General features: G+C 40.4%; 1 protein-coding gene across 6 annotated transcripts in view; it reads right to left on the bottom strand.

Annotated features, from left to right (window-relative positions):
• Window positions 1-20,744, bottom strand: part of GPBP1L1 (GC-rich promoter binding protein 1 like 1) — a 73,022-nt gene that overhangs the window by 32,079 nt on the left and 20,199 nt on the right. For all 6 annotated transcript variants that reach the window (XM_070786639.1, XM_070786637.1, XM_070786638.1 and 3 more), the window contains exons 2-3: window positions 2,284-3,295; window positions 1,035-1,149 (exon numbers count right to left, since the gene is read on the bottom strand). In XM_070786639.1, coding sequence (XP_070642740.1) covers window positions 1,035-1,094 — 60 coding nt within the window. In that variant the 5' untranslated portion in view covers window positions 1,095-1,149; window positions 2,284-3,295. The remainder of the gene's footprint in view (window positions 1-1,034; window positions 1,150-2,283; window positions 3,296-20,744) is intronic.

The following is a 20,744-nucleotide window of genomic DNA, read 5'->3' as shown; positions in this document are numbered from 1 at the left end:
CAACCTGTTGAAAAGGATTATCACTTCTGCATTGAATTACCTTGGTACTTTAGTAAAAAATCAACTGACTAAATATACAGGACTATTTTTGAATTTTGTATTCTATTCCACCACTTCACAAGTCTATGCTAATACCACACAAATTTGCTTGCTGTAGCCTTAATGGAAATATTTATTAATAAATTATATTTCCTAATTCTTTTTACCAAGTTCATGGCGCTAAATCAATTGTTCTCTGCAGGTATAAGATCTGCCTACTTTTAAACACTTTCCTAGATCCCATACCTAATCTCTCAGGTCCACCACCTCCAACTCTTGAGGCGGATTATGTCAATTATGAGATGGCTGCGAATTTCACAAGCGCAATTCAAACTGAAATTTAGAGTAAAGGGTTGTGGGTCTAGACAGAGCAGGAACATCTTCCCCAAAATTCATGTTTAAAAAAATGGTTTTTTTTTCTGAGACTACCTATCAACTTTGTCCCTCCTCTATTAGGTGGCAAAATGGGAAGTATTTTTATTAGCTTCCCAAAGGTTTCCTTTATCAAGAATATATTCCATTTGTCTTTATCCTTAATGCAAATATTTTCTCCAAAATCAGTAAGCAGACCATTGTCTCTGAAATAGAATTTCTAGGATTTAATCTGAGAGTCATGTAGTAGTCAATCAATTACTGTCTATTCTTTTTCCTCATCAACTACTACTTTAGACATATGTACATTCATTCTGAAGATCCATTTCCCCCAAACCGAAGTGTTCTGCAACTAACACAGGAAGTCTTAAGTGTGTCACACAATGAGAAAAGCTTAACATGTAATGAAATAAACAGGACACTTGGGTACACACTGACTTGAACTGCCTAAGTGTTTATACCCTAAAAGTAAGATAAAAGAAAGATAAGTTTATGAAAACATATCTAAAATTCTCAGACAAGACTGAATATACACACAAAAAAACTAGATTGTAAAACAGAGGCTATAAGACAAGGATGCAAAGAATTGGTATTAAGATAGTTACTAGAATGAAGAACAGTACCTTAGCTGACTGTGGTGTTGAGAAATTTAGCCAAGCAGGAACAAAGTCATGCTGCGCCATTTAGGTCCAGTGTCTCTTTTCAACAAGGTGAGGCATCCAACCTCATGGCCAGGATCTGAAAATGAGAAAATTGAAATCATTTATTCTTGGAAGAACCTTGTATCAAGTAAAGGAGTCTGTGATTTCTTTAAGGTTGCCCTTTTACAGAAAGACTTGCTCTCTGAACCTTTCTAGAGTAGTCATCTGGCCTCATACATCAGAGAAGTTCTGAACAAAAACAATAGTCTGTGAATATATAACCATGAATATTCAACACAGAGAGAGAAAGTGGGACATTGCCCTAAAAGTTATATGACAGAAGCTAATGAATTCTTGGGTTATAGCAGAAGAACCTTAAGAATAAACAACTACTCATAACTATAGATATATGCTATGCCAGGTATATGCTGTTGCTGCTGCTGCTGCTAAGTTGCTTCGGTTGTGTCTGACTCTGTGCGACCCCATAGACGGCAGCCCACCAGGCTCCCCCATCCCTGGGATTCTCCAGGCAAGAACACTGGAGTGGGTTGCCATTTCCTTCTCCAATGCATGAAAGTGAAAAGTGACAGTGAAGTCGCCCAGTTGTGTCCAACTCTTAGCAATCCTGTGGACTGTAGCTCACCTCCATGAAGACTGTAGGCTCCTCCATCCATAGGATTTTCCAGGCAAGAGTACCGGAGTGGGGTGCCAATGCCTTCTCCGCAGGTATATGCTAAGTTGCTTCCAACACTGCTGATACTTTGTGACCCCATGAACTACAGCCTACCAGGTTCCTCTAACCATGGGATTCTCCAGGCAAGAATACTGGAGTGGGCTGCCACTTCCTTCTCCAGGAGATCTTCCTGACCCAGGGATCAAACCCATGGTCTCTTATGTCTCCTGCATTGGCAGGAGGGTTCTTTACCACCAGCACCACCTGGGAAGCCCCAAATTATAGATACTTATAAAAAAAGATTAATCTGCTTCAGGTAACTTCAGGCAAAAGCAGTAGAAAAAAATCTTCCTAGAGAAGGAAGTTATAACTTCTCAAGAGTTTTTCTATTAGTTCACATTAACTTCTAATCAGAATCAATTTTCCTGAGAGATCTATTAGTGTCTCCAAACTACCTCACTGATAGTCTCCAGAATATATCAGAAAAGAGTAGGTATTTTCCATGATACATATACATACACAGTCTTCTTCCAAAGTTAGACATAGGAGGATACTTACCCCAGAGTATAACCTCTGTGGTCCTGCTTCCTGAACTTCTTGAGTTGCCAGCTGGATTTCCACAAGGTTCTCTTGTTAAAAGGGTACTTAATTAGGCTGGCCAGCAGAATGCCTTACGATGAAGCAGAAAGAATCCAGGCTCTGTGTGGATCAATCTCTCAGTCCCCTCAATTGCTCATCTTAAACTATCTAGTTCCTGACACGTTTCCCAAAGGGGAAGGGGAAAGGGGAAGGGGGAGGGGAACATAAAAAGTATTTGTTACATTTAAAAAATGGGGGGAAGGGGAAAGAGCTATATCAATGTTCACCTCATTCAACTTCCTTGAGTGATGGCACTATGATGTTGCTTAAATAGATAATACATGGACATTTGCACAGTGAATGCAAATACTGTTCATAACAAGGTCATAGCTTAGAAAGACAGAATGACTTTTGTTTGGTCAAATAATGTCACTGAAGTGACAGATCAAAAATAAAACACAGACAAGCTATAAAAGATCTTCTGAGTAGTCAACTCTAGTAGCAAAACATCCACATTACAAAGCCCTTAATTTATAAATCTCATTATTCTTACACAGCTGGTAAAAATAGCCTGCAGGTGTGAATTTATATTTGTCTTATCCTTCAAAATCTACGGACATAAGAAAGCTTGTTAAAAAAAAAAAAACAAAACAGGAACTTGATATGCCTTTCCCTCCAAGAATAGCAGCTTTCAAGGCAAATTTCTTGGTATAAAGCTCTCAAATGTTTCTATTTCTTTGGTCTTCACTATTTATAAATTCACAGCAAAACTAAAACAAGTAGAAAGGCAGGGCTTAAGAACAGTCATGGAGAAAGCTCCAAAGTGAGGTTTTCTTCTCTTCAGTTTTCTGTATTTCACTTGTTCTGCCCGTTCCCAAAGACTAAATTGAGTTAATGGAAGGTAATAAGAATCTTCTACTTCAGCGGAGAAGTCACTTTGGATCCATTTTCATTGTTATTCAATCATTTAAAAGGCCACAGGAATCTATCACTATAAATGAAAAAACAAAATAACGTATCACAAGAGGCAAAATTACTATATATAATTGCTAAAATGAGACATGGTCAAATGATGGACTTAGGAGACAAAGGTCTAGGAGACAAAACTCAAATCCAATTTAAACATTAATTTAATGTACTACCACCTATAGCAACAACATAACTGGCTAAAACTTTTTTAAGGATTTTAAAAGGATTTTAGAAAAGTGAGGTGAAAAAAAATCTACCTTTAAAATAACTATTTCTCCAATTAGCTATCAAATGTAATTCAGAAATGCAAATTAGAGTCCGTTAGATTTAGACTTTCCCTCATACTTGGAACAGCTTGCCATAAGTGGTCAAAGAGGCATAACTAACTGGTTTATTACACAGTCATCAACTATTTATTTAGTACTAACCACGGCTAGATGCTTAAAAACAAGACATCCGTCATAGCATTCCTCATGTATTTACGTATTTTTAGATACCTACTTATCAATTAAGAGACTTAAGTGCTTATTCTCTGACGTAAGATATGCAGTAAGAGATGACATAAATATTTCTTTGGCAAATTCCTAACATACTTCCAAGGGCTAGAACATTTTCTGATATAAGAGAATGCTTGCATCTGTGGGCAATTCTGGTCTACACTGGTAAATACTAGTTTATAGACTATTTCTCATATAATCAATTCCTGTTTAAAGAAATACTAAATTCAGAACAGTAAATACCTCTGTGGGGAAACAATGGGAAAGGAATCAGAAAAAGATTCTGGGGAGCTTTACCTGTATCTATAATACATTATTAATTGAATGATGGGCATTCACTTGTTCTCTACACTTTTTATATCTTTATAATACATATATGTGTAACATCAACCACACAGAATACACACACGTAATAATTTTAAAAAATGACCTTATTAATATGTAAAAGAAGTCTCAGTAAGTTCCAAAGAATAAAAGTCTATGATCTCTTACTATGTTAAAATCAGGAAACAATTTCCTCTTCAGTTCCCACTCTCCTTCCCCTTCCTGAAGAAATACTGTACAAAGCCATTAGGAGCAGTCAGGCGAAATAAAAGCAGCAAAGGGGGAGGCTCCAGAGGCCAGAGCAAGGTACTGGGGCACAATCAGGATGTGAGGGTGTCCACAGAGGGAGGAAGGATACTGAAATGTGTGTACGGCAGCAGTCCTGCACAGGCTGTTGGACCTCATTAGGTGAGTGTCCCAGTACAGTCCAATGCAGAGTACTGGAACCTCAAGAGGAATAACGAGGATTTCCTGGCAAAGAGACATGGCCAAGTGGGTTGCAGGCTTCCTCGCAGCAATGTGCCTTCCACAGTTGTTACAACTCTGACGTGTTTAGGGAGAAATACATATAAGGGAGGAGGTGATAAATGCAGGTTGGTTACATACCAGGATTTGATCAAAAAGTAAAAAATATTAGGGAAAAATGGGAGTCAGATTTCTTACTGTGAGAGAAGTGATACAATGATAAACTTTCAAAATCTTTAAGTAGAAGAAAAACCACTATGAATAAATTTGCACTATAACAGCTAGACCAATATTTAATAAAAAATAAGCTTTAAAAACTTATTTTTTAAAGATTAAACAAACAACTTTATGCTCTTTTTTTTTCATGATGGGAAAGGAGCAATAAAAAGAATCTAAAGAAACACAGAAACATAAGGTCAGAAAAAATCAGAATGATTTTTTAAAACAATAATTATTTTGAAACAGATTAATAATAATTAAGACAGAATGAAAAAGAGGAAATAAACACAACAGATAAATAAATAATCATGAGTAGGGACTTCCCTGGTGGTCTAGTGGTTAAGAATCCACTTTGCACTGCAGGGGATGTGAATTTGATCCCTGGTTGGGGAACTAAAACTCCAGGAGCTGAGGAGCACTAAGCCCACACCACACACTCCCGTATTCTTGCCTGGAAAATTCCAAGGACAGAGGACAAGGAATGGTTAGTTCAAGGATAATCTCTTGATATTGGTTCTGTGGTCCAGCCTAGAGATTTTGAAAATCAGAACTGATTGCAATTCACAACCTGGAGAAAACTTGATTTTTTTTTTTTTGAAAACCAGTTTTTAATATAAACAAATTAAAAGCCAAGTCACAAAATATTTAGGAAGAAGTAAAATAAACTGAACTACATAATTGATGGGATACGGGAGTAAAAGAGAAATAAAAGTTCATACTCTGATTTCTAGCAAGGGTAACTTCGGAAATAACTACCACATCACTGACTGATACAGGGAGTAAAAGCTAACTGGCTACTGTTCCTCCAGTATAATTCAGGTGTTTTTTTAAAAAATAAATTTATTTTTGACTGCACTGGGTCTTTGTTGCTGTGCACAGGCTTTCTCTATTTGTGGTTAGCTGAGGCTATTTTCAAATTTGGAAAACTCAGCAGTGGCCACAGGACTGGAAAAGGTCAGTTTTCATTAAAATCCCAAAGAAAGGCAATGCAAAAGAATGCTCAAACTACCGCACAACTGCACTCATCTCACATGCTAGTAAAGTAATGCTCAAAATTCTCCAAGCCAGGCTTCAGCAATACATGAACCGTGAACTTCCAAATGTTCAAGCTGGTTTTAGAAAAGGCAGAGGAACCAGAGATCAAACTGCCAACATCCGCTGGATCATGGAAAAAGCAAAGAGTTCCAAAAAACATCTATTTCTGCTTTATTGACTATGCCAAAGCCTTTGACTGTGTGGATCACAATAAACTGTGGAGGATTCTGAAAGAGATGGGAATACCAGACCACCTGACCTGCCTCTTGAGAAATCTGTATGCAGGTCAGGAAGCAACAGTTAGAACTGGACATGGAACAACAGACTGGTTCCAAATAGGAAAAGGAGTATGTCAAGGCTGTATATTGTCACCCTGCTTATTTAACTTCTATGCAGAGTACATCATGAGAAATGCTGGACTGGAAGAAACACAAGCTGGAATCAAGATTGCCAGGAGAAATATCAATAACCTCAGATATGCAGATGACACCACCCTTATGGCAGAAAGTGAAGAGGAACTAAAAAGCCTCTTGATGAAAGTGAAAGAGGAGAGTGAAAACGTTGGCTTAAAGCTCAACATTCAGAAAACGAAGATCATGGCATCCGGTCCCATCACTTCATGGGAAATAGATGGGGAAACAGTGGAAACAGTGGCAGACTTTATTTTTGGGGGCTCCAAACTCACTGCAGATGGTGACTGCAGCCACGAAATTAAAAGATGCTTACTCCTTGGAAGGAAAGTTATGACCAACCTAGATAGCATATTCAAAAGCAGGGACATTCCTTTGCCAACAAAGGTTCGTCTAGTCAAGGCTATGGTTTTTCCTATGGTCATGTACGGATGTGAGAGTTGGACTGTAAAGAAGGCTGAGCGCCGAAGAATTGATGCTTTTGAACTGTGGTGTTGGAGAAGACTCTTGAGGGTCCCTTGGACTGCAAGGAGATCCAACCAGTTATTCTGAAGGAGATCAGCCCTGGGATTTCTTGGGAAGGAATGATGCTAAAGCTCAAACTCCAGTACTTTGGCCACCTCATGTGAAGAGTTGACTTGTTGGAAAAGACTCTGATGTTGGGAGGGATTAGGGGCAGGAGGAGAAGGGGACGACAGAGGATGAGATGGCCGGATGGCATCACTGACTCGATGGACCTGAGTCTGAGTGAACTCCGGAAGTTGGTGATGGACATGAAGGCCTGGCGTGCTGCGATTCATGGGGTCGCAAAGAGTTGGACACGACTGAGCGACTGAACTGAACTCAAGTGAACTGAGGCTATTCTCTAGTTGCAGCGCACAGGCTTCTCTTGTTGTGGAGCACAGGATCTAGGTGCGTGGACTTAGTTGCCACTTAGTTGCCCTGTAGCATGTGGGATCTTCTTGGACCAGGGATTGAACCTGTGTCTCCCATACTGACAGGCAGATTCTTCAGCACAGGACCACCAGGAAAGCCTCAGGACTGTTTTTACTTAAGTCTATACCTGCAGTGAAACAATCCTATGACAAACCTAGACAGTGTTTTAAAAAATAGAAACACCACTTCGCTGACAAAGATCCATATAATCAGAGCTATGGTTTTCCAGTAGTCATGTACGGATGTGAGAGCTGGAGCATATAGAAGGCTGAGTGCCAAAGAATTGATGCTTTTGAACTGCAGTGCTGGAGACACTTGGACAGCAAGGAGATCAAACCAGTCCATCCTAAAGGAAATCAGTCCTGAATATTCATTGGAAGGACTGAAGCTGAAGCTCCAATACTTTGGCCACCTGATGAGAAAAACTGACTCACTGGAAAAAACCCTGATGCTGAGAAAGATTGAGGGCAAGAGCAGAAGAGGGTGACAGAGGATGAGGTAGCTGAATGGCATCACTAACTCAATGGACATGAGTCTGAACAAACTCCAGGAGACAGTGATGGACAGGGAAGTCTGGTGTGCTGCAGGCCATGGGGTTGCAAAGATATGACTTAGCGACTGAACAACAATACCTATAATACCTAATACATGATGACATTGTCCCTGTAACAGTTTCTTATGGAAAAATATAAAATCAAGTTTCCATCTAAAATAACATAATCAACTATTTGTTGCACCCTTTCTGTTGTTAAGAATTTTGGTTTCAATCACAGAGAACCAGAAATTCAAGGCAGGAAGATGGATCATCTATTAGGTTATAAAATTGAAGGAAAGGAAGACACGAAGGAAAGACACATTTTCTTTCGTTATAGACACGAAGGAAAATGCCTCAGTTTTAAACACACAAATATTTCCCTTTAACAAAGCACACTAGGCACATTCTAACTGACACACATTATTTTTTCAGTCAGTGTTCAACCCCAAATTACTCTAGTAGAGTTTCAGCTGAGGCAGTGACTGTAGAGGGAATATTAATTGGTGATGCTTTGCTACTGGTGTGAAAGTTCTAAATCTGTTATATATCCCATAACTACTTACTGACCATCTCCAACATACTAGGCCGTCAACCTATCAAAGTGTGGTCTGTGCATGCCATGTACAGCATGTGGTGGTGAGGAGATGAATGACAAGCGGGAAATGAAGAAAGAGGACAGATAAAGAAAAAAGAAATCCCTGTTTTAGAAGCAAAAGACTAAAATGTCAATAATGGTTTTACTAGGATGGTGTAACTGCAAGCATTTTGGTTCACGTTTGTAGTAAAATGTTCTTGTAATGAAATGTCTTTACTCTGGTTATGCCTCCTGGGGCTGTGGCTATTTTTATAAACAACTAATTGGTGCAACTTTAGCTTAACTACTGAGAAATTCTTGGAAGGAAAAATACATCACTCAAAACTTTTGGGGTGGTTATCAAGACTTAAAAATTTTAAATATGAGATGTCAAGTATGTAGTCTGGATCTCAGAGAGGTCTGTTCTGGAGAGAGAATTCTGGGAATTATTAGTGTTTGGTGAAAGTGAAAGTTGCTCAGTTGTGTCCGACTCTTTGCAACCCCATGGACTATACAGTCCATGGAATTCTCCAGGCCAGAATACTGGAGAAGGTAGCCTTTCTCTTCTCCAGGGCATCTTCCTAATCCAGGGATCGAACCCAGGTCTCCTGCATTGCAGGCGGATTCTTTACCAGCTGAGTCACAAGGGAAGCCCAGCGTTTGTAGTATTTGGTTGATGATGTTTAAAATCAGAAGAGATGAGATCTAAGGAGACTATAAAGATTTATGTAAAAGTCTCCAAGTGCTATCTATTCCACTCCTTAGTTTCCATTTCTGTTTGTCACTCTAGGTTCCAGTTACTCTTCCATTAAAAACCTGGTTTCAGGGACTTCCTTTGGCAGTCCAGTGGTTAAGACTCCACATTCCAAGGCAGGGGGCATAGGAATGATTCCTAGTTGTATGTCCCATAGCAGAGCCAAAACAAACAAACAAAAAAAACTGGTTTACAGGCACTACTAGACTCTTCAGCCCTCTACCTCAGCCTCTATTCTTGGCTGCTAGATTTCTCTTCCAAAGTCCAGGTTCAAATTATACTACCCTGCTCAGAAGTTTTCTGGTTTCCTACCAACTACACAATAGGGTTTAAGTTTCCTGGTCTGACAGTCGACACATAAGCCTTTCAGGACTTCCCTGGTGCAACAGTGGATAAGAATCTGCCCACCAATGCAGGGAACACGGGTTCCATCCCTGGTCTGGTAAGATTCCACATGCTTGGAGCAACTAAGCCCCCTAGCCACAACCACTGAAGCCTGCACACTGCGATTACTAAAGCCCGCAGGCTTATAAGCCTGTGCTCCGCAACAGAAGAAACCACTGCAATGAGAAGAAGCCGATGTACTGGAACAAAGAGTAGCCCCATCTCACTGCAACTAGAGAAAATCTGGGCAAAGCAACAAAAGACCCAGTGTAGCCAAAAATAAATAAATAAATAAATATTTTTAAAAGAAGAAGAAAAGAAATAAAGCCTTTCCCCATAAGTAAACTCTGTCTAAAATCTTCAAGGTAAGTTAATTGTGCCTTCTAGGGCACTCAACACTTCCTCCTTCCAGTTCAGTTCAGTCGCTCAGTCGTGTCCAACTCTTAGCAACCCCATGAATCGCAGCACGCCAGGCCTCCCTGTCCATCACCAACTCCCGGAGTTCACTCAGACTCAGGTCCATCGAGTCAGTGATGCCATCCAGCCATCTCATCCTCTGTTGTCCCCTTCTCCTCCTGCCCCTAATCCCTCCCAACATCAGAGTCTTTTCCAACAAGTCAACTCTTCGCATGAGGTGGCCAAAGTACTGGAGTTTCAGCTTTAGCATCATTCCTTCCCAAGAAATCCCAGGGCTGATCTCCTTCAGAATGGACTGGTTGGATCTCCTTGCAGTCCAAGGGACCCTCAAGAGTCTTCTCCAACACCACAGTTCAAAAGCATCAATTCTTCGGCGCTCAGCCTTCTTCACAGTCCAACTCTCACATCCGTATATGACGACAGGAAAAACCATAGCCTTGACTAGACGGACCTTTGTTGGCAAAGGAATGTCTCTGCTTTTGAATATGCTATCTAGGTTGGTCATAACTTTCCTTCCAAGGAGTAAGCATCTTTTAATTTCGTGGCTGCAGTCACCATCTGCAGTGAGTTTGGAGCCCCAAACAATAAAGTCTGCCACTGTTTCCCCATCTATTTCCCATGAAGTGATGGGACCAGATGCCATGATCTTTGTTTTCTGAATGTTGAGCTTTAAGCCAACGTTTTCACTCTCCTCTTTCACTTTCATCAAGAGGCTTTTTAGTTCCTCTTCACTTTCTGCCATAAGGGTGGTGTCATCTGCATGTCTGAGGTTATTGATATTTCTCCTGGCAATCTTGATTCCAGCTTGTGTTTCTTCCAGTCCAGCATTTCTCATGATGTACTCTGCATAGAAGTTAAATAAGCAGGGTGACAATATACAGCCTTGACGTACTCCTTTTCCTATTTGGAACCAGTCTGTTGTTCCATGTCCAGTTCTAACTGTTGCTTCCTGACCTGCATACAGATTTCTCAAGAGGCAGGTCAGGTGGTCTGGTATTCCCATCTCTCTCAGAATTTTCCACAGTTTATTGTGATCCACACAGTCAAAGGCTTTGTCAATAAAGCAGAAATAGATGTTTTTCTGGAACTCTTGCTTTTTCCAAGATCCAGCGGATGTTGGCAATTTGATCTCTGGTTCCTCTGCCTTTTCTAAAACCAGCTTGAACATCTGGAAGTTCACGGTTCACGTATTGCTGAAGCCTGGCTTGGAGAATTTTGAGCATTACTTTACTAGCGTGTGAGATGAGTGCAGTTGTGCGGTAGTTTGAGCATTCTTTTGCATTGCCTTTCTTTGGGATTGGAATGAAAACTGACCTTTTCCAGTCCTGTGGCCACTGCTGAGTTTTCCAAATTTGCTGGCATATTGAGTGCAGCACTTTCACAGCATCATCTTTCAGGATTTGAAATAGCTCAACTGGAATTCTATCACCTCCACTAGCTTTGTTCGTAGTGATGCTTTCTAAGGCCCACTTGACTTCACATTCCAGGATGTCTGGCTCTAGGTCAGTGATCACACCATCGTGATTATCTGGGTCGTGAAGATCTTTTTTGTACAGTTCTGTGTATTCTTGCCATCTCTTCTTAATATCTTCTGCTTCTGTTAGGTCCCTACCATTTCTGTCCTTTATCAAGCCCATCTTTGCATGAAATGTTCCCTTAGTATCTCTAATTTTCTTGAAGAGATCTCTAGTCTTCCCCATTCTGTTGTTTTCCTCTATTTCTTTGCATGTTGACTCTAATTCCCAGAAGGCTAAAAAATTGTTGATTCTAGAAAGTCTTGTCTTGCCCTTCTTTGAAACTCACACAGCGTCTAGCATGGTACCCTGCATGCAGTTAAGGATTCAAAGGTTTAATAAACTAATTTTTACAGATTATGACAAAGCAAGAATGCAGAGAAATTGGAACCCTCATACATTGCTGGTAGAAATATACAATGATGCAGCTGCTGTGGGAAACGGTGGTTCCTCAAAGTTAAACACAGAGTTAGCATACAATCTATCATTTCTATTCCTAGGTGTACAGAGACAAGAAATGAAAACACGTGTCCACACAACAAGTTGTAAGTGAATGTTCACCGCAGTTTTATTCACAAAAGCTACAAGAAGAAACTCAAATGCCCATCAACCGATAGATAAGCAAAATGTGGTATATTCATACAACAGAATATTATTCAGCTATGAAAATGAATGAAGTACTGATACATGCTCCAAGGATGAACTCTGAAAGCATTATGCTAAATGAAAGATGCCAAATATGCAAAACAACACATATTACATGACTCCATTTATATGAAATATCCAATCCAGAGAGACAGAGAACAATTAGTGGTTACCAGGGGTTGGAGGAGGGGATGTGACTGCTTAATGCATTTGAGGTTTGGGATAATGAAAAGGCTCTGGACCTGACAGTGATGATGGTTGGAAAACACTGTGAGTGTACTTGCTGCCGTCAAACTGTACACTTTAAAATGTTTACAACAGTGAATCTTATATGTGTTTTGCCCCAATTTAAAAAAAATAGTATTACAGTGCAGTTGTTAACAGAAATCATAATATTAAATATAAACAGTGCACTACATCATTCTTTTTAGGTTTTATCTAAATAATTTTTAGATAAAATGCTTTCTTCCTGCACACGCATATCAGAACTGCCTATTTGAATACTTGATCCAACCATTCATTCACAAACATCTGTCAAATATTTTAGCTTTACAAATCCTCTGACTTCCTGGCTACTTCCCATATGCCCAGCAATCTACAAGATACTTCATAACATGATCTAATTTTACACCTTGTAATAAGTTGCTAGAGAGGATGTCCCTGCCAGGGACCTTATCTCAATCTCCTCTAAGTTAAGCTTCCATGATCAATCCACATGTGTTCATGACCTCACTAACTCTTATTTTCTCCACAGTCCAATATCCCTCTAGGTATTTAGGTTCATTTTCCTTCAGTCTTAACAAAACTTCCATAAAGAGCAGTGTACTGCCAGCATCTCCATTTTCTCACTCCCCATTTATTTCTCAATCCACTGCAAATTTAATTTCTTCCCACAACTCCAATGAACACTTATCTGTCCTTTTAATTCCAAAATTTGAAGAGTATCTCCTAGTTTCTTTACCACTAAAATGAAAGCTGCACTTCTTCACATGTTGAAGGTTAATAAACCATCAAATATATAAAAATAGCACATTACTTTATCAACTCTTAATCAAAGGGCTTCCCAGGTGGCACTAGTGGTAAAGAACCTGCCTGCCAACACAGGAGACATAAGAGACTTGGGTTTGATACTTGGGTCAGGAAGATCCCCTGGAGGAGGGCACGGCAACCCAATCCAGTTTTCTTGCCTGGAGAATCCCATGGACAGAGGAGCCTGGCAGGCTACAATCCATGGGGTCGCAAAGAGTTGGACACAACTGAGCACACAATCAAAGAGTGGGTGAAAAGAAATATAAAGCCAGATAGTTTATTTAGTCATATTCTGGGAGAATTTTTAATTAAAACACTAATCTGTGCAACTCCTAACATATACTTTATTCTTCCTTCCTTCCTGACACCAGGTTAGCCATCCACTCAGAGATTAACAATAAGAAAAAGCCAACGCAAGCTCTAAAATGTTAAGAGACTTAACCAAGGTAACACATCTAATAAGTGACTGGGTCAGGTCTGGTACACTAATTTTCTAATTTCACTGCTTTCTGAATTATACACACTGTGATTGTTTCCAGTCATGAAATAATTCCGATACTTAGAAAAACAGAACAAATTCCTTAAAATCCTATGGAGCAAAAATCTAAAGAGGGATGTTAGTTTATACACACTTTTTCTAGGCCTTTCTTTCTGTATTTCTCTTTTACTTATCTCGGTTAGTCAAGAATGGCTGGCTTCCAGGCAAAGCTGAAAGGCAAAAAAGTAAACCTTTTGGTGCTAAGAAAAAAGAAGCACATAAAAAAACGTGGCTTTAAAGTACATGGTTCCTGATCCTTTTTAAAAAACAAATTTTATTTATATATTTATGGCTGCATGGGGTCTTCACTGCTGCGCGCAGGCTTTCTTTAGTTGTAGCAAGCAGGGGCCACTCTCTAGTTGTGGTGTGCGGGCTTCTCTTGTTGTGGAGTATGGGCTCGAGGGCCTTTAGTTGCAGTGCGCAGGCTCAGTAGTCACGGCCCACAAGGGCCTCCGCTTATTTGCCCCAAGGCACGTGGAATCTTTCCAGACCAGGGACTGAACCACATTTCCTGCCATGGCAGGCAAGTTCTCAACCACTGGACTACCAGCGAAGTCCCATAGTCCTGATCTGAATAAAACTGCAATCTCAGGTAGTTAGCCATGCCAATACCTTAAAAGAACATGACCCATATATCCAACTCCATCACAGGCAAAAATGATTCAGAACATGTACTGCTGAGCCATGAAGTTCCAAGGACCTATCATATCCACAGCTAGCTAAGGGAAAGAATGCAAAGAAGCCACAAGGGGTTCTTTCTACAAAATGGTATCAGGCTTATACCAAATGATCTTGGCTAGAAGGGATAACTGGACAAAGAGTTCGAAAGGAACTTCTCTACCTTCAACTTCTATATGTTCACTTCTCTGAAATGCATATAAAGTTTCCGTATAAGGAAGCACCTGTGTGGGGCTTCCCTGGTGGCTCGGTGGTGAAGAATCTGCCAATGCAGGAGACACAGGTTCAACCCCTGATTCAGGAATATCCCACATGCTGAAGAACGACTCAGCCCATGGGCCACAACTACTAAGCCTGTCCTCTAGAGCCTGGGAACCGCAACTACTGAAGTCCACACACGCTAGAGTCTGTGCTCCAGAACAAGAGAAGTCAATGCAATGAGAAGCCCTGTGTACCACAACTGCAGAGTAGCCCCTGCTCTCCGTAACTAAGAAAAGCCCACACAGCAGTGAAGGCCTGGCACAGACAAAAGTAAATAAATAAAAAGAAAAGAAAAAAAAAAAGGCATCTGTGGTCAAGACATCATGTTAATTCTTCTTTCCCATTCTCTTTCCCAGGAATGTTTCACAAGTGCCCTTCTCCTTCTTACCCATCTTACTATGATGTGCTATTCCAAGTGGATTAAGAAGAAAGTCTTTTGATTCATGTTGGAGAGTTCTCATTGAAGAATGTGGTGACAGGTGTGATAACAATTTTTGTTTAATGATGTCACTTTTGGTTCCTTACTAGTATCAAAGAATGCTACTGTAAGCAAGTATGATGAGAGCACAGAGGATATGGGTAAGGCATAAAGCATTATTTCACCTAGGTGAAAGAATCATAGCAATGCTCCTGAATTTTGGGAAGTATCAATCTGCTGCGAAGCTCAGCAAGGACTCATTTACTTGTGTCTAAGACTGTGTCCTAGCTGCATTAAAATGTGCCCCATACACAATGGAGTATTACTCAGCCATTAAAAAGAATACATTTGAATCAGTTCTAATGAGGTGGATGAAACTGGAGCCTATTATACAGAGTGAAGTAAGCCAGAAAGAAAAACACCAATACAGTATACTAACGCATATATACGGAATTTAGAGAGATGGTAACGATAACCCCGTATGCGAGACAGCAAAAGAGACACAGATGTATAGAACTGTCTTTTGGACTCTGTGGGAGAGGGCAAGGGTGGGATGATCGGGAGAATGGCATTGAAACATATATAATATCATGTAAGAAATGAATCGCCAGTTCAGGTTCAATGCATGATAATGGATGCTCGGGGCTGGTGCACTGGGATGACCCAGAGGCAGGGTACAGGGAGGGAGGAGGGAGGGGGGTTCAGTATGGGGAACATGGACACCTGTGGCGGATTTTTAACTGACTTTTGCTGAAAGATTTGATACTATAAATCCATATTCATTTATGCGCTATCATATATCAGTATTTCACTGCACATTTACTCATTCCTACCACACACTTGGGCTTTCCTGTTGGCTCAACAGTAAAGAATCCATCTGCCAATACAGGAGATATGAGTTTGATCCCTGGGTCGGGAAGATACCCTGGGAAAGGAAATGGCAACTCATTCCAGTATTCTTGCCTGGGAAATCCCATGGACAGAGGAACCTGGTGAGTTATGACATGCAGTCACAAAGAGTCAGACATAACTTAGTGACTAACCACCACCACCACAGACTAATAATTTACAAAGACTCTTAAAAGAGTTTTACTGCTTAAAAAAAGTTCCTAGCAAAATGAATTGATTAAAAACTACATCTACATATTAGGTAATACAAATATTCCCAAAATGCAATCTAGGACATAATGGCCTAAACTTATAAACAGCAAACAAAAAACCACAAAGCAAAAACAAAAAAACTTCTTTCAATTTAAATAATTTCTCCTTCTCAGATGCTGACTTGTCATTTAAATTCATTTAATGAAAGCATAACCTTCAACCACGAAATGAAATTTCTATTCTATCTATACTATATACGACAACTCCAAACTTACCTCTACAATACCACTGAGATTTGGTTTTAATTTTTTTTAACAATCTGCAAGAAAACTCTAAAATATGCAGTGTCTAATTTTCAGCCAATCTTGTTTTAATTTTGGCTCCATAAAAACTGCTTTTAAATAAAAAAGTAATAGGTATACTTCATCTTTTAAATTTTTATTTATTTTTATTTTTGGCTCTGCTGAGTCTTCACTGCTACACAAGGGCATTCTCTAGTTGTGATGAGTGGGGCCACACTTGACTTGCAGGGTGTGGGCTTCTTACTGAGGTGTTACGGAGCATGGGCTCTAGGGCACACAGGCTCCAGTAGTTGTGGCGTGTGGGCTTAGCTGCCTTGCAGCAGGTGAGATCTTCCCAGACCAGAGACCAAACCTGGATAGCCCCTGCACTGGCAGGCAGATTCTTAACTGCTGCACCATATTAGGGAAGTTAAACAGTCTTGTTTAGGCTTCAGAGACAAAGAAGAACAGGACTCGAACCTTGCTTCTAACCGGCCTGGACATTGCTCTGACTGTGGTTTGAGTCAAGCCTTGCAGCAGCATAGATAAGATACCAGATGAATCTTAAGATTGTTGAGTCCCTGGAGCGGGGCTGGGCTTAACAACATTCCAAGTTTTGTCCCAGTTCTGACAAAACACGGTCCACTGGAGACAGGAATGGCAAACCACTTTAGTATTCTTGCCATGAGAACCAAATGAACAGTATGAAAACGCAAAAAGATACCACAATGAAAGATGAACTCCCCAGGCTGGCAGGTACCCAATATGCTACTGCATAAGAGTGGAGAAATAACTCCAGAAAGAACAAAGAGACAGAGCCAAAGTGAAAACACCACCCAGTTGTGGATGTGACTGGTGATGGAAGTCAAGTGTGATGCCATAAAGAACAATATTCCATAGGAACCTGGAATGTTAGGTCCATGAATCAAGGTAAACTGGATGTGGTCAAACAGGAGATGAAAAGTGGACTTTGTAGGAATCAATGAACTAAAATGGACCAGAATGGCTGAATTTAATTCAGATGACCATTATATCTACTACTGTGGGCAAGAAGAATCCCTTAGAAGAAATGGAGTAGCCCTCATAGTCAACAAAAGAGTCCAAAATGCAGTACTTGGGTGCAATCTCAAAAATGACAGAATGATCTCTGTTCACTTCCAAGGCAGATCATTCAATATCACAGTAATCCAAGTCTATGCCCGAACTACTACTGTTGAAGAAGCTGAAGTTGAATGGTTCTATGAAGACCTACAAGACCTTCTAGAACTAACACCAAAAAAAGATGTCCTTTTTATCACAGGGGACTGGAATGCAAAAGTAGAAAGTCAAGAGATACCTGGAATAACAGACAAATTTGGCCTTGGAATACAAAATGAAGCAGGGCAAAGACTAACAGAATTTGCCAAGACAACGCACTGATCATAGCAAACACCCTCTTCCAACAACACAAGAGAAGACTCTACACATGGACATCACCAGATGGTCAATACCAAAAGCAGATCAATTATATTTTTAGCAGCCAAAGATGGAGAAGCTCTATACAGTCAGCAAAAACAAGACTGGGAGCTGGCTGTGGCTCAGATCACAAACTCCTTATTGCCAAATTCAGACTGAAATTGAAGAAAGTAGGGAAAACCACTAGACCATTCAGGTATGACCTAAATCAAATCCCTTATGATTATACAGTGGAAGTGAAAAATAGATTCAAGGGATTAGATCTGATAGACAGAGTGCCTGAAGAACTACAGTGTCCATGACATTATACAGGAGGCAGTGATCAAGACCATCCGCAAGAAAAAGAAATGCAAAAAATCAGAATGGTTGTCTAAGGAGGCCTTACAAATAGCTGAAAAAAGAAGAGAAGTGAAAGGCAAAGGAGAAAAGGAAAGATACACCCAATACCCATCTGAATGCAGAGTTCCGAAGGATAGTAAGGAAAGATAAGAAAGCCTTCCTCAGTGATCAACGCAAAGAAATAGAGGAAAACAATAGAATGGGAAAGACTAGAGATGTCTTCAAGAAAATTAGAGATACCAAGGGAACATTTCATGCAAAGATGGGCACAATGAAGGACAGAAATGGTATGGACCTAACAGAAGCAGAAGATATTAAGAAGAGGTGGCAAGAATACACAAAAGAACCATACAAAAAAAGATCTTCATGACCCAGATAACCACGATGGTGTGCTCACTCACCTAGAGCCAGACATCCTGGAATGTGAAGTCAGGTGGGCTTTAGGAAGCATCACTATGAACAAAGCTAGTGGAGGTGATGGAATTCCAGCTGAGCTAATTCAAATCCTAAAAGATGATGCTGTTAAAGTACTGCACTCAATATTTCAGCAAATTTGGAAACCTCAGCAATGGCCACAGGACTGGAAAAGGTCAGTTTCATTCCAATTCCAAAGAAAGGAAATGCCAAAGAATGTTCAAACTACCACACAATTGCACTCATCTCACACGCTAGCAAAGTAATGCTCAAAATCCTCCAAGCCAGGCTTAAACAGTACATGAACTGAGAACTTCCAGATGTTCAAGCTGGTTTTAGAAAAGGCAGAGGAACCAGAGATCAAATTGCCAACAACCGCTGGATCATTGAAAAAGCAAGAGTTCCAGAAAAACAACTTCTGCTTTATTGACTACTCCAAAGTCTTTGACTGTGTGGATCAAAACAAACTGTGGAACATTCTTAAAGAGATGGGAATACCAGACCACTTTACTTGCCCTAAAAATCTGTATGCAGGTCAGGAAGCAACAGTTAGAACTGGACATGGAACAACAAACTGGTTCCAAATTGGGAAAGGAGCACGTCAAGGCTGTATACTGTCATCCTGCTTATTTAATATATATGCAGAATACATCATGCGCAATGCTAGGCTGAATGAAGCACAAGCTGGAATCAAGATTGCCGGGAGAAATATCAATAACCTCAGAAACACAGACGATACCGCCCTTATGGCATAAAGTGAAAAATAACTAAAGAGCCTCTTGATGAAAGTGAAAGTGGAGAGTGAAAAAGTTGGCTTAAAGCTCAACATTCAGAAAACTAAGATCATGGCATACGATCCCATCACTTCATGGCAAATAGATGGGGAAACAGTGGAAACAGTGGCAGACTTTTATTTTCTTGAGCTCCAAAACCACTGCAGAGGGTGACTGCAGCCATGAAATTAAGAGATGGTTGCTCCTTGGAAGAAAAATTATGAGCAAAATAGACAGGATATTAAAAAGCAGAGACATTACTCTGCCAACAAAGGTCCGTCTAGTCAAGGCTATGGTTTTTCCAGTAGTCATGTATGGATGTGAGAGTTGGACTATAAAGAAAGCTGAGTGCCAAAGAATTGAATTTTTGAACTGTGGTGTTGGAGAAGACTCTTGAGAGTCTCTTGAACTGCAAGGAGATCCAATGAGTCCATCTTAAATGAAATCAGTCCTAAATATTCATTGGAAGGACTGATATACTGAAGCTAAAACTTGAATACTTTGGCCACCTGATGCGAAGAACTGACTCACCGGAAAAGACCCTGGGCTGGGAAAGATTGAAGGCAGGAGGAAAAGGGAACGACAGAGGATGAGATGGTTGGATGGCATCGCAGACTCAATGGACATGACTCTGAGCAAGCTCCGGGAGTTGGTAATGGACAGGGAAGCCTGGCATGTGGCAGTCCATGGGGTTGCAGAGTCAGACACGACTGTTCAACTGAATTGAAGTTTTATGCGTGAACATAAATCAGAGCTTCAGTTTGATCACAGACTGATGATGCTATAAGTTTGCATCCTAGGATTAAACCTGGGAATTGTGAACTACAATTTTGCAGTCACCTACTCCAGTACTCTTGCCTGGAAAATCCCATGGACGGAGGAACCTGGTAAGCTGCAGTCCATGGGGCCGCTAAGAGTCGGACACGACTGAGCGACTTCACTTTCACTTTTCACTTTTATGCATTGGAGAAGGAAATGGCATCCCACTCCAGTGTTCTTGCCTGGAGAATCCCAGGGACCAGGGAGCCTGGTGGGCTGCTGTCTATGGGGTCACACAGAGTCAGACACGACTGAAGTGACTTAGCAGTAGCAGCACAGAACTGAGGGGCTGCCTGGGACCTTTTCCCAACTGGGTCTCCAGATGTGCTGTGACACGGGACTTCTCAGCACTGTTTGAGTTTGTGAAAACTCAATTTGTTTGTCAAAACCCAATTTGAAAAAAAAGACCAATTTGGTGATGTATCTTCTGCTGTTTCTAGCTCTCTTTTCTTTTAATGTTAGTACATTGAAAGTAAGCTAGATAATGCTCTAATAAATATTGGTATTATTTATTTGTATATAATGAGTGGCTTATTCTGTTAACAAATCCTTTGAACCTGAGGCGAAAGTTTTGGCAAAACAGACCACAGGGAAACTCAATAGATACAATTTAGTAATTGGACAAGCTTTTGGCATATTTCCTAGAATGTAACATC

This window comes from Bos indicus, chromosome 3, assembly GCF_029378745.1.
Source record: "Bos indicus isolate NIAB-ARS_2022 breed Sahiwal x Tharparkar chromosome 3, NIAB-ARS_B.indTharparkar_mat_pri_1.0, whole genome shotgun sequence".
NCBI lineage: Eukaryota > Metazoa > Chordata > Mammalia > Artiodactyla > Bovidae > Bos > Bos indicus.
The sequence above is the reverse complement of the archived record's forward strand: the minus strand, read 5'-3'. Positions and strand labels throughout refer to the sequence as shown.